Genomic DNA, 21650 nt, shown 5'->3' with positions numbered 1-21650 from the left:
ATGCCTGCACAGGTTGGTTGTCGATGGCTGCCAGGGCATTGCACCTGCTTTGCTGCTTTGCCTGTGTGGCAACCACCAGAAGGTGCAAGGGAAGACTCAGGCTCCCTAAATCAGATTTGGTGTATTATGGTACACGTGTGGGAATGGAGGAGTGCCAGCTTCCCCTTTGTTCAGGGACCAGAGAGGTGCGACAGTCTGTCCTAGCACTGCCCAGCTTCAGCGGCTTTGCCAGATTCCATGGGCATTCAGAGTAGCCTGAATTTAGGTGCTGTGCAGTGCTTCTCTGCTTTCATACAGGTGTGATTTGAGGGGAGGGTCTATGCAGCATCAACCTTGCCATATAGTTTTATGCTTGTTAACATCCTGCTAATTAACAGAAAGAAGTAACTACTCCCTTCCTTATTAATCCCAGCAAATCTCTCTACTTGCCTGCTTGTCTTTGGCCTTGTCCAACCTGCCTCTGTTTTGCTTGTGCCTCACTTCCAGCTCACTCCAGGATGCAGTTTGTGTCCAGAGCAGAGGCTGGTGAGCAGCTGGGCTTTCTTAGCCTGCAACATGTGTGAAACCACAAGAGCGAGCCAGCAGCCCTTCCCCCAGAAACCCTGTGGTGGTAATGGTATAATTACTTGGTTGGAATCTATTAATAGAAAAGAACTTCTAGTTGGCAGTACTTTGAAAGAGTTCTTACAATTCAAATCACTCTGGTCCAGAATAGCCAATGCAATGGAGCAAAACTATATGCTGATTCAAGTTCAGTTTCTAATTCTTTGGGTGACAAAGTTTAGCTTTCTACTTTAGTGACCAGATTTCAAAGGTCCTGTTGTGAGCAAAGGCAGGCAGAGCAGTTAAAATGCTGAAAAAAAGACTCTGAAGAGGAACCTGACTCAAGGTATACAAACCAGACCAGCTGACACATACACCATCACCACCTGCTCAGACCCTTGTAGCAATGCATCCTTTTGTTAAATTCATATGACCATTTAAGTGTAAACTGCAGAAGAGGAACTGTAGTGTTGCATTAAAATATGCTTACATGATGCAATTGAGGAATGTGTTCAACAAGGAAAAGAAAGGCTTGTTTTATACAAGAAAAAGAACTTATTTAAACCCTCTTTGTTAGAGGAATCACAAATAAATAAGAGAACCTCAGGGCACTGGATCATATATTTGAAATTACTCCTTCATTGTCACTGCAGAGCCAAAAGCAGAGGTGGTAATGTCGTGCTGTGGCTCCTGGCAAGCAGTGGTGATCTTTCACGTTCTTCAAAATGCATATCAGTTACCTGAAGTTTTTAATAACACATCTCACTTGGAGTGTGAATCGAAGCAGATGTGCAAATAGAGAGGTCACGCTTTGTCTTTGCTGTGTCTTGTTCTCAATACATAATTCACTTTTCTACACAGAACAAAAACTCTAGCTTGTTCTAAAAGTTCAAAAATCTTTCCCTCTCTGTGAACAGTTGCCAAGAGATCTGAGGGGGTACCTTGCATGTAGAGATGGGATGGAGCAGCCAGGGCACACAGAGTAGCTAAATGCATTGCTGCTGACTTCTTGTCCTCTGTAAATAACATGTCTCAGGATCTTAAAGTTGGTCTGAGTAACTGTTCTTTTGTACTGTGTTTCACTCATAGAAATACTTCTATATGAAGGTAAGCCATGGAGGGTAAGGCCTTTGGTTGTTATATTGCTGTTCTGTGCTAGTTAGAGATTTATTGGTAAAACAAAGCTTAGCTGGAAATAACACATCTGCTGGGCCTGAAATATTGTTGCTTGAAGTTATTCCATTTGATAAGTTCTTGCCAAATTGAGCTCCCCTTGTTCCTGGAGCACTCCTTGGCAAGTCAGCCCATGCCATGCAGCCTCCTCTGTCCAAGGGCACTCAGGACTGACTGTCCAGAGCTTGGGGGCTTGAAACTCCAGCTGGTGGTCTTGGGCTACCACTGCCAACCTGCTGTAAAGCCAAAAGCAAGAAAATCCTGGGAGCTTGAACTCCACTTTGATTTCCATGTCTGGAAGTGCTAAGAGTCTTGGCTGAAGCAGAACTGCCAGAGCTCCTGCACTCCCTGATGTGGAGCTTTGACTTTGGGCAGGCTTCCCAGGGCATCCTCAGCATCAAGGCTGCGCTGGAGCCAGAGGGGCTTGGGAGCTCCCACAGCTACTGTGTGGAGCTGGCGTTCACAGGTGCTGCTGCTATTGCCAGGGACCACGTCACAGATCAGCTGCAGGCTTGGGAACTTGGGAATTGTGCTTTGAAAGTGGTTGGATGTTTCTGAAGTGACCTTTCTGGGAATTTCCAGTTTGTGGGCATTTTCAAAAGAGTTTGTTTCCTGCTTGATTTGGACCAAAGCCACCAATTCAGATAAAACCTCATTTCCTGCAATCTGGAGGCTTGGCTTGCCAGGCAGCTCTTCTGCTCGTGCCCAAGCTGCTCTGGTGTTGTGATGAATCAGATTCCTCTGCCCTAACAGCAGAGGTTCTGCAGGCCCATGGCCTGTGAAGTTACAGGCCATTACAATGTAATCAATCACTAATGTTAGTAATATTGCATTGCTGAGTCCTCCCATGAAGATATCAGTTCTTGAGCAAGATTGGAGGGCGGGACGTGGAGTTTCTAATATGGTCAAATCTCGGGAAATTATAGAGTGACCTTTGTCTTCACTGAACATTTCCACCCAGTAAATGTCTTTATCTTTAGGGCCCTCTCTGGCAGTTGATGTTCATGTCTTAACTTCAAAGCTTCTAATACAATTTTGCATGGACTCTGACTAAAGAATAGCCTTCAGCAGGCAGTTCAATTCTGGAGGTTTTTTTGGGAGGAAGGGACTGAAAGCAAATTTTGGGCATATGTGACATTTTATGCATGCAGTATGTCCTTAAATATAAACCAAAACAGGACACAACTTCGATTTCTAGCACCTGTGAGTAGTTTTCAGTGGCATGGGCAGGTTTGTGTATTATGTGTCTTTTCATTGCATAAGCACTTATATAAGTATGATGATAAGAATTTGCATAAAACCTGAAGCAGCCACGCTTTGATGAGTTCAACATTATAGGCTTTCCAGCAAACTGAAGTAGGAGGGAAACCTATCCCTTAAGTGGAAACTTACAACAAAAAGAGCAAAATTTATTGAAGGATATTAAGGCCACAGTGAATTTGTAATAAATATTCAGAGGAAGTTGCTCACTTCCCAGTGACAGCATCGTGGCCATCTGATCTGATGCAGCAAAATTCACGTCTGAAAGTTGCTGCCTGCCTTGTAACTGCTGACAGTGTGTGTAGCTGCAGTTTCCTTTTGTGAGAAGAAAAAGATAAGGAGGCCCTTAAGGAAAAGGGGAGTATGCCTTGATCCAGAGAGAGCCTGATTACCTCTCAGAGAACCAGAGTGCTTTCACATTGATTTTGTGGCACCTCTTAGAACAGGCTACGTTGTGTCTTCTGTGCTTTATCTATGGGGCATATTAATGAGAGGGTCTCTTCTTCTTTCTCTAAATTGGGAACCCACGTATGTGTCTCCTCCAAGTGGTTTCTGGGCTGCTTGTGAACACGTCTGATTTGTGTAGTCTCCCAGAGATCACGACAAGAAAGCATTCGTGCTGTGAATGTGTGAAATTTATTACACGCCTGGTGTTCCTGCAAAGACAAGGGATGGCAGCAGATTAAAAGAGATATGCAAGATGGTTCACCAAGGCACTGACAAATGCTTCCTCTCTTCTAGAATCTTTGTGATGTCTTGTATTTTTAAATGAATAAGAAATTCGTGTGGCTTTCCCCCCCACCCCGTTCTGCTGTACGCTTATTTTCTTGTTCCTAATACGTGTGTGATGGGAAGGCAGAGGTGCCGATGGACTGATGTGATTCAGTATAATGGATGAGCTCTTCCACAGCAATGAACACAAGTAGTTAACCCCAACTTAAAATGTACATGATCAGTTTGTACACTCCTTGGTATTTAAAATTCCTTCAACTACATCAAGAGTAAATTCTTGACTATGGTGCTCATTTGTCTATGGAGTGATCTCCAAAGGAAAAGAACAGAAATGCCCTCCTTGCTCGACTCTGTTGTCCCACACTGAGCAAACCAACAGGGCATGAGCAGTGAAGAGCATGAACACAGAGCAAAGACTTGTCCTTTTATAACCTTAACAGGTCTGCAGTTCCCTCAGGCAAGCATTTTAGTGGCACTAAGCCTGTAGTTCGGGTTTGGGTTGAAGCATAGTGAGATTCCTTTGTGTGTTGATGTGTTCTGTCTAAATATTACTTTCCGTCCATATCATGATGTTTTCTCCAGGAAAACACAGACCTGAATTCTGACTGTGTATATTTATTAAGTTACAAAGCTGAGTTTTGTTTAAACTGGCTCCTGAACTTCTGGTTTGGTTGTTATTGTTGTATTAGACTAACTTTGAAATGGATTAATGTGATTGTTTGAGAAACAAACACAGTCTTTCCGTAGAAGAGTCTGTGGTGGATGATGTTACTCCTGGGATTGTCCCACTTTGACTACTGAGGCTGGTCTGACTTCCTGAGGCTTTGTTTGTCCTCACTTTGTGCCTTCAAGTTTTGCAGTTTTTCTTCATAGCAATCCCTCCTGCCTATTCCCATGTTTTCAAATACTTTCACTGGAAGCCTGATCTCAGTTTTTCCATATGTGTGAAGACAGGTAAAAATAATGTTACCTACTGAGAAAGAACACTGTAGGGAAAAATGCATGGTGTGCAGGAAGTGTGTTTTATGAAGAGAAACAGTGAGCATAAGTATTTCATAGATCAAGGAGCAAGTAAGTAAAACTAATATTCATTAACACTGAAGAGAAGTTGATTTCTATGCTCAGGCTTGAAGCAGGTAGAAGTTGAACCACTCTGTGACTGACATTTTGTTTGCAAGTTGTAGTATTTACAATACAGTGAAATGTTATACCCAAGCCCTGTTACAAATATTATGCCTCTTAACAGCCAATAATCTTCAGTGTAAACTGATAATGAAAACAGTAATTCTGCTCTGATTTGTTTAACTGGAAACATAATATATTGTGGGAGACTTATTAAAAGAATAAAAAGAGGCATATATTTTTTGTTGGCAGAAGAAGGATATTGTTTATTCCTCTGCAGTCTCTTGTTGCTCATATTGCTGCTTTCTCTTCTTGCCTGTCTCTGATCTGCTCTGTGTGGGTGGAAATGTCAGACTCTGTATTCGCTCCAGAAGAAAATCTGTATGTTACTCTCTTGGAATTCTCATATTCAGTTGTGTTGGCTTTAGGGTTGTCCCTAGAGAATGTTCACTTTTAGGATCTTTTTCTGGCAACTTTAAGCATCCTGCTATGTAAACTTATTGCTGGTAGTTTATCTTTGTGAAAGAGGCATTTTGCAAAGGGGTATTTTCAAACAGAAATGGGGCATATTGACTCTAAGTAGTTACTGCTAAGGGTCAGTATGCTCCATCTCAGTTTGAAAGCAAGGACTAGTTCAGCCTCATGGAGGAAATGGAAGTTACTGGACATAATGCCAAGGAAAGCTTTGAGAGATTCAATATCTCTCTGCACATCTCCTACCACCACGCTGCCAAAATTCTCAGATGACGCCACTGAAAGATGTTGCTAAAAATGTGTTTCCACCCTGAAAAGTCATAAGATAAAAGCAGCATCTACTTTTATGCATAAGATAAAAGCAGCAGCATCATTGCTGGTTCTTGCTGCTAGCATTCACAAGCAAAATTCTTCTAGTGACAAAGTGGCTCTGACTGCCAGTGCTCAAGTGCTGGCTATGTTGAGCTGCATTCTCTGGGTTATACGGAATATCTCCAGCAGAGTTTCACTCTCTTTAGTTATATGTAGATTTGCAGCTACATGAAAGGTATTTTACAGTGGTAGCAATGCACAAGACGGAATGAAATTCACTCGTTGCCCCGTTGCCTGTTACTCTGCAGAGCATTCAAGTGTAACCAGCAAAAGTTAATATATGAAACTCTGCAGTGTGTTCAAGTGAGTGGATGCATGGAGCAAGCAGATAACCTTATTTGCAACCTTCTTTTTCATTTTGTAACCACATTTTCCGTGGCTTTGTGCAAGTGGTTCTGGAAATTTAACATCAGTGTGCTTGTGAAGTGTTGCTTAAGACATTTCTTAAGCCAGAGGATCTGCCTAGGTGTCACTAAGGTACTATTTTGGCTATCAGGCTATTCATTACCAGCGTTGATGTCCATGAAAATACTTCGGTTTTCAGATCATAGAGTGCATTTGCAAGCTATTTAAAGACATGACTTTGCTTTTCAACAAAGTGCTCTCTTGTCCTTTGGTAATCGCTGGATGAAGGTGGAAAACCACAATGCCATTGCTCTGGAGTACAATGCAGTGCTTCCCTTGCATTTTAAAAATACTGTTTCCTACTGCTGACAGAGGAGATAAAGTAGTTCAAATGCGTGTATTCAGTGGAAGATAACTATAGTCGGTGACTCTCTTTGGATGGTCAAATCACTTCTGATGATATAATCTGTAATATATTGAAGGTTGGGGAGTTGCTGCAATTGCACTTTCTTGCTTAGAGCATGTGCTGCATGGAGAGAGGCTGATAGATTGTTCAGCCTGGAGAAGGGTCAGGGAGCTCAAAGCCAGGCTCTGCTCAGTTGTGCCCACTGACAGGAAAAGGGACAATGGACTCAAACCAAAACACAGGAAAATTCATTTAAACATAAGGAAAAACTATTTTACTCTGAGGGTGGCTGAACATTAGATCAGGTTTCTCAGAACATCTGAGGTGTCTCCATCCTTGGAGATATTCAAAACCCAACTGGAAATGGCCCTGAGCCACCTGTTCTTGCTGTCCCTGCTTTAATCACGGGTGGATGGTCTCCAGGGGTTCCTGCCAGGCCCAGTGATGCTGCACATTAATGGTATGAAATGCTCTGACAGGAGCCTGGTCCAGTGCCTCTCTAGGACCAGAGGGTTTTAGCTCAGGATCTGGAGAGCAGGCAATGTCTGAGAAAAGACTGCCCTTTTGTCATGTATGTGCTTTTGGATTTTCTTATAGCCTCCATAATGTGAAGGTCCCTTATTATCATCTTGGGCCAAACTATCACAATGACATTCATCTCTGTGCACAGTAAGGGAAAAAAGGACTTTGCAGGGTTTATACCTTGTTATAGATTTGCACAGATCCCAGCCCAGATGGGCCATTGGTGGTTGATTTCTGGTACTACTACAATATTAATACATTATATTGTAATAATTTAATCAGTACTCTTTAGTGAGTGTTTCCAGGTGCTTCAGATCTGCAGATCATAAATCCTACGCTTTCCCTTATCTGTGGCATGCAACCTGACTGCTTTCTTCATAGTTGTCTGTTCCTGGTCTAGTCTGAAGAAACCTGGAGTTACCGTGACAGTGAAAGATCTTGCTGAGTCCTGAGCTGAAGGTGACTCTGATGGATGGGATCTGAGGGAATCTGCTCCTGAGCTTAAGAAATCTTTCCTGAATTTCCCAGTATGAAGCTCCAAAACCTTATGACATGATTGATTTTGGTTTTTTTTCCTCAGATGATTCTGAGACCATCAAAAAGCCATCTGCCAACGATTTGTAATACTCTGAGCAAAAGTTACTCAAAGTTTTTATACATGGCAGAACCTTATTCTTAAAACCAGAAAGACTCTCGTGGATGAAATTTGCTGTAGAAGCTTGGCCTCATGCAGAAATGTGCTACAGAAAATTCCAACCCAAGTATTACAAACGAGTGAAGCTATCTGAGACAGGGTTTTTAATGGGCCATGTAAGGTGACGTTAATAGCAGGTAGTTTCAACTGCCTCAGTTCTTCTGGCTGCCTCTCAGCACTTCTCTACTCTAGACATCGAACCACTGTAGTGTGAATGAGCTCATACCAATGCGTTCAGCGCTTTCGCTTGCTCTGCCAAAGTACGGCTTTAAATGAATTTTCACAAGTGAGTTTTAAAAGGCTTTATTATGGAAACAGTTCACGGCTCTTAGGAGTATATTTAGGTCCTGTCAAAGATGCCAAGTTGCAAGCTCTGGAGGCAAATTCTATATTTATAAACAAATCAGGCTGAAGTCAGCCCAAAGTATCCTCTGTCTCCAAGCAAAGTGCTGCAGCCTCACCCCGCAGGGCTGGCGCTGTTGGGTGGCCATGGTGGGTGGGATGGGGTTTGCTGGCCGGCCAGCCTGGCACGCTGTGGCAGTACCTCCTGGCCCACTGGTGATGTGTCACCAGCCTGGCTTCTGGAAACGGGAGTCCCATGCACAGCTGAGCAGGGCCGGCGGCTCCTTCCTGTCCTGCCGTTCCAGCCTTGAAGCGGGCACCACCCTTAAGTACGTAAAGGGCAGGTATCAGGAGGATAGGTTGACACTTTTTTCTGTAGCGTCCAGCAACAGGACAAGGGGTAATGGAAACAAGCTGGAACACAAAAGGTTCCACTTAAACACACGGAAAAACTTCTTTACTGTGCTGGTGCCAGTGCCCTGGCACAGGCTGCCCAGGGCGGGTGTGGGGTCCCCTTCTCTGGAGATCTCCAAACATGCCTGGACACGTTCTTGTGTGACCTGATGGAGGGGAACCTGCTTCAGCAAGGGGTTGAGCTGAGCGATCTGCAGAGATCTTCCAACCCCAGCCGTTCTACGATTCAGTGATTCTACGACTAGAGCACAGCGACTGAGGGACGCTGCGGTCAACAGCCACGTGGCCCAAAGGTGAGCAATGGGGTTCCCAGTAGCAGCCCCGCTCCTGTCTCCTTGTCTCCACGGCCTCCCGGGCCCGCTCGCCGTCCCGCAGAAGCGTCGCGGCTGGCACCCGGCCGCCCCCGCCCCGCACGCTGGGCCTGCAGGGGGCGCCAGCGCCCGCCGGGGCCGCGGCCGTACGCGGCGGGGCCGCCAGGGGGTGCCCGAGGCCGCCCGGCGGCGCGCGGGGGCGCGGGGCGGGAGCGCGCGGGGCGGTGGAAGCGAGAAGGGAGGGGAGAAGCGGGGAAAGGAGGGGAGGGAGGGGGGGCGGGGGGAGCTGCCGCCCGCGCCCGCCCTCAGTCGCGCTTGCGGAGCCGCAGCCGAGCGCAGGGCGCAGCGCTGTCCCTTCAGCACCGCGCGGCACAATTAACGGGAGCCTGCCCCCCCCCTCCCCTCCGCCTCCGCCTTCCCCCGCCCCCCCCCGCCGCAGCGCCCGGGCCGAGTCGCCGCCAGTGACCGCGTGGTTTGCAGTAAGTAGGGGCTCGGGGGGGAGGTGGTGCCCGCAGACCCCCGCCCAACCCTCCCCGCAGCCCCCCGCGGCGCGACCCTCGGCCCCGCCGCCCCCAGGGGAGCTGGGAGGAGGTGACCCCAAATCCCACGGGTTGTGGGTTGTGCAGGGCTTTCCGTACCCTCAAGGGGCTGCAAAAAAATGAAGCCCCCCAAATAGGGGAGTGCGTGTGTCAAAAGCGGCCGGTCCCCGTGAACGCTTGCAGGTGTTTCGGTGGCACTCCCCGTCGGTAATGCCGTTGGCGGTGTCGGTGCGTTGGGAGCAGCTGCGCGGGGGCTTTGAGGGGTGTTATGTTGGGAGCGGCTGCCCGTGGGGTCACGGTAGAGGTTTTGAGGGGTATTTGAAGGGTGTCTGCGTCAGGCAGGGCAAAATGCATGTGTGGAGGCAAGTCGTGGTGCGCGGCGTGTCTTGAAACCAGGGCATAAAAGCCCAGGTAACCGGTTCAGCACGGTAAACCGGGCAGGGTAAGGCAGGAATCCTCCCCTCCCTGCCCACCCTCCTGACTTTGATCCTCCTGCTGGTTTCAGGTCTGGAAAGCAAGGTCCAAGAATGGTGAAGCTGGGGAGTAATTTGAACGACAAGAACAGCAAACAACCATCCACCGAAGATGGTTTTCAGACAGTTCCTTTGATCACACCTTTGGAAGTAAATCACCTGCAGTTCCCGGCTCCGGAAAAGGTAACCCAAAAGCGAGCGGCTGTCCTGCATGATTGCACACACATACATGCTCCTTGGGTTTCAGTGCTGTGGTGGCTTGCTGGTGTCTGATGGAATGAACTGTGGCATGGTGTTTGTTCAATAAATAAAAGCAGGTTCTCTCTCCTACTGTGTGTATCTGTTTTAACATGGCAATTAAGCATGCAGCTGTCCCCCAACTCTGCCTCGTCCCCCCAAAAACCCCAAATGTTCCTTCATAGATGCAACTGGGAAGAGCTTGGTGTGAGGAGCTGTTTGAAATGGGTTGTCACTCAAATGAATTGCCTGCATTGAGAGTGATGTGGTAACTCTTCTGAAATAAGCAGCTGTTGTAATTATCTCAGTTAAAGTTTGTTTTCATTTCTATGGCTTTACAAAGCATATTTGGGCACTGAGGGTGCTGATTTCTCTGAAGAGAGTGGCTGAGTTTCACCATGCATGGGCTGGTGATGGAGCCATCCAGGGACTCATTTCCCCAATTGGCTCCAGCCAGGGGACATCTCTCTCCTGCCCACTCAACACTCACAGAACTGAATTGCAGCACTAAAATGTCCAGAGATGTGTGTTGGTGATTGGCTGGGGCTTGGTGGTTTGGAATTTTAGGTGTGGTATGTGCTAGGAAATCTTTTGTCTATATATTGATGCAGTGATGGTGCACATCGATATAACCCAGTGAGGACATGATGAGACAATAAAAAGTCTTTGTGCCCCAACAGTCCTTACAAAAATGGAGCCTGTCTGCAGTGTAGTTCCCAGATATCACAGAGATGGAGCCAACTCACCCGAATGAGTAGGTCTCACAGGATAATGGAATAATAGTGAAATGAACACTGATGATTATTGAACATGTATCTTGGTTTTACAGTAGTACAAAGTACATTTTCTCCAAATACATTAGGAGAATATGGTGATGGGTGTGATAAAACTGTCTAAATAGACAAGCTGTGTTTATTTTGTGATAGAACCGAGTCAAGTGCCTTGATGTCCTGGGAACCAGAGCCAGACAAAGGAGCTAGGTTCATTCTCCAAGTGTCTCACAGCAATCAGGAGCTGCATTCAGGAGAGTTACACTTCTATGAATTGTTGTGAATGAGAGGCTAAACCAGCCCTTATCTATGATAAATAAGATTAAGCAAAGTAATTTGGCCAAAGTAGTGTGATTTATTGTAAACACCTGAAAAGCTCTGAGGATACTCTAGATGTGTAAAAGTGGCTCATTTGAGGCTACTAGAAATGGCTCAGTGAGATCATGCAGTGTCACCCAGTGTGAACTTTGAATGACTCATGTGTCAGGCATGGTTAGCCTAACAAAAAAATCCTTTCAAGTTAATAAAGTGGTAATGAGTGTTCTCACGACCACCTTGTTCCAATTGCCTGTTGGTGAACAAACAGTGGAGTGTATTGGTCTGGTGTGATTCCTCACTGATTTTTCTGTTTAAACATGCCTACATCAATAATTCACATGTAGTTAGATTATATTACCTTCATTAGCATACATTACTGTCAATGCATCTACTGATATCCCATATTCTTCTTTGCTGGAGAAGTGGGATGTATCTCCAGGACTGCTGAGCGTGATTCAGAACTTGTTATGAGTCGGTGGGATCGATTTCTGCAGGCTTTGGTTCAGCTCCTGTGTGCCTTAGGCCTGGACTTAACGGCGACTGGAGATCCCTTCACAACAAGGAGAGGTTATTTATGTTAAAAGCAAAATAATTCACAATCTGTTTCCTTTGCTGTGAGTTCACCCTGGGGCAGAGAGTTTGTTTAAAGACCCACTAATAAGGAGTTGAGCCTCAGGTGAAAAGCTTGGGCAAAGGTTAAGTGATAGGGGGGAAATTTCAGCTTTGTACAGAGGAAAGCAAAGCTGCTACTGAATTCCCTCAGACTGTGAGCCTGAGGAAGAGTAGACATGGGTTTCAAGCCTTTCGGAGTCTAGTGCTGTTTGGACTTGCCTTGGATTCAGGAGGTAAAGATTAAAAAAGCCTGAAAATAAATCTGATTATTTTTCCTTTCTATACCTAAAACGTGCCAGCAGTTGATTTTTAGCTTAGAAGAGTGAAAATATAAGCCAGGGTGCTTTCCATGCCTCGTGCATGGAATGCTGCATAAATGACCAGAGCCAAACCAGCTTTGGTGTTGAGATCTGTATGCAACAGTTCAGAAGAGCTTTGCTCACTCGTTTGCTTAAATGGCAACCCATTGCTGCAGGCTTGTAGCCACAGGGAGGCAATGCTCCTGGCCTGCTCCTCAGCTGCTGCAGATCCCATTGCCACTGCAACAAAGAGCTGGTAAGCCCTGTAAGTGAAATCCAGAAAAGACCAAGAAAAACCCTGCTGAATGCTTCCCTTTTTGGGGGCTTCTCATCACCATTAGAGGGTATCTTCATTTAAGAAACTCTGAGCTCTCAATCTGGATCTGATCTTAGGTCCAGGGCAATCCAGAGTCCATCAAAACCAGAGCAAGGAGGTTGAACTGCAGCTTGAGGCTGGGTGCTTGCTCTTGCTTCAGCCTGTCTGAGGCAGGAGGACAAGTATCAGCTTTGGCTAGAGAACCAAGAGGATACTAGGTCTGTGCTGGGCAACCCCAACTGCTGTTAGTACCAGTGTGCAGTAACGTGTGTGTATGTTATATGACAAAGCTCTGTAAGCTCTGTTACTTTACAGGCTTTTTTCCCAGCTGAGTCTTAGACACCTGGATGCAAATTGAAGAAAAACAATTGTGTCCTTTGTCAGTATACTGACCTTTGCAAATCCTTAGAAGCACCCCACAAAGCCTAGGGAATGTACAGACTGCAGATTGTGTTTTGAGGCTTTAAGTACCCCATTTTCCTTCATTTTAAGGATGTTTTTGTAACAGGATCACTTGAGAGTCACTCGAAGGGACTCTCAGCATTAACCTCTCTTGATGTTTCACCATGGCTTCACCTCTTTCCAAGTGTTTCCCGTGTCTGGCTCCTCTTTAGGAGAAAAGATGTAAAGAATATAGAAATGAGGCTTTTTCTCACTTAATGTAATCCTTGAAGCCCATCATTTTTCAGATGGTTCCTTGATTATAAGAAATGATGTGGGAGATGGCAGAGGGAGACACTTTCTTAAGGTTATGCTTAGATTGACTGGCTGTCCTTTTGGGGATGCTTTCCTCTGGCCACTGGACAGGCTGTTTCTTTTTCCACCAAACGAGGATGTCTCCTCCCAAGGCTCGTGCAATTCCTCCTGCAGCATCAGCATTCTCGTCGTTCTATCAGCAGTTGTATGGCTGCAAGGGGAGAAATGTACTCAGGACAGTAATTTCTCCCCTAGGGTGCTGAGCCTGCTGTGTATTTATATTTATTGACTATCTTCCAGCATTTCCCTTGGCCCCTGTTCTCTCACTGGGGCAGCATTTGCAGAAGGCAGAGGCAGATGCTCTTAAATCATTACTTTTGCGTGGCCTTTTTGGTGAGATCCAGCCGTGTAACAGGAATAACAGCTGTCACCGGTGACAAGCCCCTGACCTGGCTTTTATGTCTCTGAATCTCATTTCTTCTTATTCAAAAAGCAAAAACAAAAGAGCTGTCTTTTTTTTCCCTTTTAGGACCAAAGGGAAAGGCTGGCTCTTCACTTGTTTTCCTAGGTTCAGATGTAATTGTTATGTGTCTCCGCAATGATAGTGCTAAAAGATAATGCAGCTTTTCAGGGACTATACTGTTTCAGTGAAATATTGAATGAGAGAAACAACTGGGGACCCCTTGGTCTCACAGGCTCACTTCAGTATAGTCCATCAGGAAATGCCTCTGTTCTGGCAGTAAAAATCCTAATTTTACATAACACAAAAGTGCACGAATTCCATTGTCAGGGCTGAAGAAAACATCCGGCGTCTCTTTTGTGGTAAAGGCTGCAGAAGGCTTATCGTGTGGTCCATTGTTCTTTATTTTGAATGCATCTGGAGGCTTGAGAAATAATTCCTCTGGTGACAAATTCCTGCCATCCAACCCAAGGAAGAAAAAATACCCCCTCAAAAATAGATGTAACTACAAATGCTTTTCCCATCCCGCGCTCCTGACTCTTGCCCTCCCTGAGTGGCTGAGGCCATGCATTTACATAATCAAGAGTTCCTGAAAATCTAGAGAGTCCCTTGTGTTCACAGCCTGTGTCCCTATTGGTTTAACAGAAAATAATGTTTTGTCCTGGCCAGCTGAGCAGGCATAATTAACAGTATGCTGGATGAGTGCTTTTGTACCTAGGGGACTACTTGCAGCTCTGTCCTGAAATACTGATGTCGGTCTGCCCTCTGCCAAGCCCAGCTTTAGCCAGCCTGAAGGCACACACGTCAGGGCACCATGGAGCTGGTTTTGGGGTGCTCCAGGGTGGTGCTTCAAGTGGTGAGGCCTTTGCTGCAGGTGTCTCCTAATGTAGCTGGGAGCAGATGTCTGTGCTCCTGCTCACCGTAAGGGTGAGTTTAGTGGGCTGAAACAAATGGCAAGAGGAGAGAGGGAGCAGGGCTGGTCATTGTGGTAGTTGGAGGAAGAAAGAGTGAAAGGGAGAAGGATGCTAAGGGAAAGAAAGTGTGAATAAGAGAAAAGAAGAGAATAAAAGGAGAGCATGGCAAAGCTGAAGGAACAGGCAGACTGACTCACCTTTCCCCATCCTTTCCTTTCTCCACTTGGGTTACTCTGCCCAGTCCTCACAAATACCAAAGTCTGAGCCTTCCTCTTCTGTGACATTTGTTCCCCCTCCTGCACCGTGCAAATCCATTTTCCCCTCTAAACATGTATGTGAATGTAAACGCCGCCTCTGCTCATTAAGCTGTAATAAATACTTGCAGCAACACACACTCTGTCAGTGCAGGGTTTCTGGGGTAACCTTTCTGATTGTGTCTGCATGTTTTGGGCAACTCTGCTTGAGATTCTTGGCAGTCTGTGCTCCTCTTCTTCGGATATAGCTGCTGTGGGGCCAGCCCTCCCCTGGCACACAGAATAAACACCTCCCAGGGGATCTGCTCAGGGCAGTCCTGCCCTGCAGCCCAGCCACACGCTCCCAGACACCCGGGGTAGCATTCAGCTGGCTCCCCTGCATACAGATAATGATTGCAGCTCTGCTCTATAGAAAATGTCAGGATTCATGTAGCCTGCGCAGAAATGCCTCTCCTTGACTGCACTGCTCTCAGTGCCTGGATTAGGTGGTTTAAAGCTGGGTTTTGGAAGCTCCATTCCCTCTCTTGAACCCGGTCATGTCTGCACTGCCATTCCAAGAGCTGTGTTCTGCAGACACGGACACAGGACAGGTGTGTTCAGGGAATGGATGTTTGGCTAAGCTTGTTGAAGCTTATTCTTGTTTCTAACGTGAAAGCCCATTGCTGCAGATGGGAGTTATTTCAGCAAGACTGTGAAACGAACCCCACGTACCAGTTACTTACTGGTCTGGAAAGTAAGAACGGGCAACATTCTTGACTAGTGTAAATCAGTAAGGTTTAGATGAAACTGATGGAGCTCTGCTAATTTACCCTGGCCCATTTCACATCACTAGGGCTGAGTGATCGATTCTTTTGTCTGCTTTCCTATACCCTCTCCTGGCTGAACCTATGGAAAACAATTTTTGTCACCCCTTTGCAGGCTCCTGTGGATTCCTGGTGGTTATGGTCACCTAGAGATTTGTAGGGGGACTCAGCTGAGTAATTTCCAAGCTCCCTTTGTGCTTGTGAGCTCTGCAGTTCCCTCCTCAGCTGCTCTCAACTCCCAGTGCAGCCTTTGCATTCTGTGCTGCCTTTCATCGGTGATGCCAAGGCTGATTACATTTTCTGTCTTTGTCCTTTTGTGATGTTCCTTATGCCTGGAATATCCTCCTGGCACTGATTCAGGAGACCACTTTTTTTTCCTACCACCCTCTGTGAGATTCATTTCCAGCACAACACCCATTAGACGAGCTGATACAGGAGAAAAAAACCCCAGAGTGTTTCTACTGACTGTGATTTTCTCCATTGACTATAGATTTGATCCCAGGGCATCCTTTTCTTAAGGTTTTATTTGTTTTTCTTTTTGCTGCTTGATATTTCAGATACTTTATGTATTCTGCCAGTGGTTAGGATGTCATAGAGACTACCATTCCATATATCCCAAATGCCAGTTGTAATACTGATCTCTGGGAAGTCTGCCTGCTGAGATGTGTTCATATTGGAGATTTGGAAACACAGGCACCTCTTGCATGGGGTGGGACACTGTCATCATTATTTGGGAAAGTTTTTCAAGACCTAGTTGTCTACAAATCTGTGAATCTGCAGCATGATGATTGGCAGATAGCCCCGTGTCTAGCAGTAGCCACTGCAAGAGACAGAGTTTACAGAAGATGCTGCAGGAGGCATGGAGCTGCTCTTGTCTATCAATGTCTCATCCTAAACCTGCAAAGAAAGAGATTGTTATAAGCCCTGAAACATGATGGTTTTTTTTCCCATCTCTTTTCCCTTAAGCTTTTATGGCTAAGTATTTTAACTTCAGCTACTGTTGGCAATGTGAGCATCTCATTTGCTCGTTGAAGCTGACCGTGTGTGAAGATTAGAGCTTGTAGGTCACTGGAGAATTTTAGGTGGGAGCAGGTGGTGAATTTTAGCCATCCCTTGGCTTTTGTCACATAAGCCCAGAAACGGTTCAGTCCAAGCAGTTTTAGTGCCACAACTGGGGGATCCCCATTTTGCTGTCCTCAGTAGCCTGGACAGCACGCTACAGCTGCGACTTGGTCTAAGGTCTTTCTCAGCTGCTGATGCTCATCAGTTGGGTAAAGAAGGCAAAGGAAGCCACAATGTTGGTGCCAGTGATAAGTTTGTATTTTCTGTTCTCTCTCTGTGAGGAATGAAGAGAGCTGTGGAAAGGAATGAGAGTCTCATTTTCATTTGAAAGTGAGCATGACTAATCCACATGGAAACTGATGGGGTGTTACAACCATTTTGTGGGACTACAAAGCCCAGCTTTGAACTTGGAAGAAAACCTTTCTCCTTGGTAGGAAGAACACATTTTGTTTATCTCTTCTGTCAATCTGAAAGCCACTCTGAGTGAGAGACTCTTCATTATTAATAAATCCCGGGAAGTAGTATTTTAAATTTTTATGGCTTGCACTTTGCAGCACCTGAACCACAATATATTACATGCACTGTGGCAGTGAATTGGGAATTACAGCAGGGCTGCATGTCCTTTTCCAAATGAATAATTTAAAGTTTTCACAATGCCAGTTATGTTAAATATTACTCATTTCTTCAGGGAAAACCGTAGAGCTCAAACGCAAACAGAAAGCGGCAATAAATGATGTTACATTTAGCCAGTCTGAGACAAGACTCAGAATTCATATCAGTTCGTTTGCTGAAACACTTCATCCCCTTGCAGGAAAATCCTTTTTAAGGTTCCATGCTTAATATGATATTTTCCCATTTGTCACATTTCACGTCTACTCTGCTCTTTCCTCCTCAAAGCAAATGCTTTTAATATAGTCTACTTGGTTAGAAGCTTACTTTCTTTTTGTCTGTCAGCATCCAACATCTCCAGATTTCCCAGCACTCTCCCACTGTTTACTTTCTCAAGGTTGTCGGTGATGGATTTCCTGCTGCTGTACACTGACTCTCATCTGTTGTTTCTCACCTCAGCACAACCTATAATTTTCCAAAGCATCATTATAGAGAAGGCGCCTGGTCCTGCATTCATTAAAGCTAAGGAAAGGTCTTCTATTGATTCTGCTGGTGTCACTAGCATTAAGCCTAGAATAATAAGTGCATTTAGGTTGAGGACTCGGTAAATGTATTAGCAAACAGCATCATTAGAAAAATCTTGCTTGTATGGAGCAGTGTGATAGATATGGCTCCTTGTCCTGTCGTGATTTGGTTTTTATAGCTTTCACAGGCCATTCTCTGTAGACTGCTACTGAGCTCTTGCAGGAAAGTGTTGGAGGGATTGGAATGAGGAACCGGAAGATGCAAGAAAGGAACCAGAAGAAGACATGGAGAGTGTTACAACATCTGCTGACCTAGGATGACTGAGGATAACAGTTCTGCAGAGATGCCATTTCCCATAGAGCATCTGACTTTTGACCCACCCCAACTGTATCCTGCTAAGCCCCTAACCCCAAGAATGTCATATTTATATGAAGGCTGTGCTGGATCTGCTATTATCACTCAGCAAAACCTGAGAAAACACAGTGCCCCGTCAATGGCAGCAAACCATGGTCTGTCTTCCTGACTCAACCACCAATTGATGGTGTGACTCAGCACATCACTAAGCTTTCTTTTCCTCTCCTCCAACCCCCCTTCCCCATCTCCATCAGTAATATGGGACACTGGGGTCATGCTGGTATGTGAAGTGCTTTGAGTAGCCTTGCTGAAGAATGCCACAGGAGCCCTAAGCATCAGTATCGTAACTGGCTGTGGGAAGGTGATTGAAGACAGCTCAAGCTCTGATCTGGCCAAAGCACTTAAATGCACACTTAACTTTTAAATCCTGCTGATGTTAATAGGACTACTTGCACGCTTAAGTGCTTTGTTGAATTGGAAGTTAATGAGTTTGGATGCTGGATAAACTTGGTTAGGGAGGACTGCAGTGTGGATTCCTGTTAATTAGACATGTCTTTGTGCTGGTCTGTGGAAGCCCTTTTCTCGCTTCCTCTATTCTTACAATCAGTCTGCAAACTTCATTTAGAAAGCAGCTTTCAAAGAACAGTTTTATTTTAGATGTGTAATGCAGAATATCCCGGGTAATTTCTTTGTGTCCCCTTTATTGCATCTGCCATAAGCAGCAGTCTCTCTGCAGTTCACAGGAGGAGGGGCTCTGGAAATAGTGTGAAAACTTTCAGAAAAGGTCGTGGCAGCAACATAATTTGCAGGGAGATCCCCCGAGGGAGCATTCATCAAGGTTTCTTTCACACTGCAGAGTACAGATGGGCTGGACTAAGCTGGAAGGGAGGCTGCTGTCTTTGGTAGCTGATCACAACACTCAAAGTGGGGCACAGGCATAAACTGGTGCTGGGTCAGAGCCTAGATAACAAAACAGAAAGGCTGACAGGTGTCCAGAAAAGTTCAAAGGGTGTTTTATGCATAAATTGCAAAGGCTCAAACAATCCAGAATGCAGATGGGACTGCTCTTGCTTTTTAGTATTACGTTGCAGGCGTGCAGCTTGCTTCATAAAAGGAATGAAAGTAATAATAACACTAATTCTCTGCCCCAGTAAGCTCATGAGTTGGGATGCCAACCTAAAACAGCCAGACTTTCTCACCATGAGGAGTATGAGTTAAGACAAGCACGCAGGAAGAGGTGAGAGCTCAAGGATCGAGTGCAGAGAACGGTCAGAATGGTGTTTCTGTAGTGGGAGTGGAGAGGGGGCTAGCTGTCTTTTTTGAGGAGCATTCAAGAGACTACTTGTCCATTTAAGCACTGATTTTATTGTTTGCATTTCTTGTCTGGCCAGAGCACAACCAAACACTGCTTCCACGCTCTGGAAGTTACCCCCTTAGAGCAGTTCATTTCCACTACAGCACTGCAGAGAAGGGAATGAAGAGATAGGCATTTCTTTCACGTCAGTTTCCTCAGAATTGTGACCTATACAGGACCCCAATTTTATAGACTCTTTTGTTGGTTTCAATCAAGAATAACTCTACTGAAGTCAGCAAAGCTGCAAAACGGACAAGAAGAGGGAATGGAGAACATTCTGTTTGCTGTGGTTTATAATAAACACCTGTAGCTCTCCCAGGAGGTCTGTCATGGTGTGAGATGAATGTACCTTGTTTGCATTGAAACAGTGGGATCCTGGTCTCTGATGGAACTGCTCTGGGGCAGCTGGTGATAAATGAATGCTGATCGTTGCACTGACTGTGGACTCAGTGGGGCTTTTATTACTGTACATCCAACAGCAATTTGGTTAGAATTTCTGGAAGACTTTACTGCCAGGAATTTTTTCTCAGTGACAAAATGGAAAGAAAAGGTGAAAAAGGAGTGATGGCAGGGAACAGGGAGGGGAGGCAAATCTTTTTGGCCCAAATCAGGAAGCTGGAAGGGCAAAATGGAACAACTAACCAAAATAACAAAACCCCAATAACGCTACATTTCTTTATAAGGGTAATTATTCCTTTTCTAAATTTGCAACTGGATGAATACTCTGTGCTTTAGAAAAGTTCTTTAGGGTTTTGGCTGGCTCTTCTTTAAACTTGTTTCCGAGATGCCTCACAGCTGAACACATCAGTGTAGCAAATGCTCTGCTAGAAGAGCATTTGTGTGTGTGGGGTGTGAGTGTGTCTGTGTTTTGTCATCCCTCAGTGTTCACTCCTGTCTCTGAATACTGCCAAGGTGTAACCCTGATTGAGGTGATCTCATTAGTGCAGGAGGCTCAAGGAGTATGATGAACACAACTCTTTTTCCAGAAGCCTTTGGGTGGGTGCCTGATGGCAGCTTGTTGGATGGAGACGGGATGAACGTTGCTGCAGAAGTGGGATCCATGCCCAGGCTTATTTATTTAGACTCTAGGGGACTGAAGAAGAGGTGGCTCTTTTCTTCTAAAGGTGCACCCTGTGCCTGCAGCAAAAAATGCATTTTTATGGTTCCTGTCACAATATGAACTCTACTCCCACACTGCGGGTGTTCAGGTTTCTATTTGCCCTTTATCATTTCATTTCTGTGCTCTGCTTTAAAGAGGAGACCTGACTGTCTGCCCTGTCTTCCTGCTGCTGAATAATTCCACCAGGTGTCTGACAAAGCTACTTCTGGAGAGCAGATAGTTAGCTTTTCGTAATGCCAAAAGGCATTTAGCAAAGATACTTCTTACCTCCTCTACTAAAGCTTTTTGATACCTCTGCAAAACAGTGACCAGCACGATGACTGTGGCTCAGTGTGCACACACACACACACACACACACACATTTCACTGCTGGCACAGTCAGCAAATTGGGTTTCAGGTAGCTTCTGATCTGGCTGGGGACTGAGCTTACTTATTTATTCACAGATGTGGTAGACACTGCTACTGGTCTTGCATCTGATGACTTGTGATGGGTTGTGTGGGTTTATTTTCAGTCTCACGCCGTCTCCCTCTAGACAGCGTAATTCAAACTTTCCTGCTTATAGGGCATTGGTTGAATATGACAACAGTTAAAAACACCCATAAGAAAACTGGCATTAATGTCAGAGAGTGGAAGAAAATGGAATTATATGTAGAAACAAGTAAGGTTGAGGGATGTTTTGTTTCGTTTCCTTATATTCTGGCTTCACAGCCCATCACTAAGACCTAACATTAGAGACCATGGACAAATTTTCCCTGCAACTAAGATTTGTATGAAGCAAGAAGCACAAATCTGGGACAACTGGGTATTGTGACTGGTAGGTTTGAAAACAGAATGAGCCTGGTTTCTGAGCAGTGGTTGGCAAGTGTTGATGGCTGACATTCTGTAATGGACTATACTGGGTTTCCAAAGAGCCAGTGGTGTGAGAGAGCTGAGGGGCAGCTGCGTGGAGTCCTGAGTGCACTTTGACTGAGGAAATGAGCTTATTGCTTGTGCATTGCTCAGAGCTAACCTGAGCCAGTTCATTTTGGCTAGAGAGAGAGGAGCTTTGCTTTGTTTGGTCCCCAGTGTGCTGGACTGCGTTTCAGAGCACAGCAGGGTTTGATTCAGTAGTAGGTTCAGAATAGGGTTAGAGTCCATCCAAACCCGCCAAATCAAGCTTGTCCCCGTGTGTCATTGCCTGTCATCTATGTGGTGTCATCAGAAATCCCAGGTTCCAAAATGCTA

At 45.4% G+C, this 21650-nt stretch overlaps 1 protein-coding gene across 1 annotated transcript in view; it reads left to right on the top strand.

The window, feature by feature from the left end:
• Nucleotides 1–9151: 9151 nt before the first annotated feature.
• NSG2 (neuronal vesicle trafficking associated 2) overlaps nucleotides 9152–21650 on the top strand; it is a 35747-nt gene continuing 23248 nt past the window's right edge. The window contains exons 1-2 of the mRNA XM_062002745.1: nucleotides 9152–9189; nucleotides 9755–9905. Of these exons, the coding sequence (XP_061858729.1) occupies nucleotides 9777–9905 (129 nt within the window). The 5' untranslated portion in view covers nucleotides 9152–9189; nucleotides 9755–9776. The remainder of the gene's footprint in view (nucleotides 9190–9754; nucleotides 9906–21650) is intronic.

This window comes from Colius striatus, chromosome 9 (assembly GCF_028858725.1).
Source record: "Colius striatus isolate bColStr4 chromosome 9, bColStr4.1.hap1, whole genome shotgun sequence".
NCBI lineage: Eukaryota > Metazoa > Chordata > Aves > Coliiformes > Coliidae > Colius > Colius striatus.
Note: the sequence above shows the minus strand (reverse complement) of the source record. Positions and strands in the feature narration are given on the sequence as shown.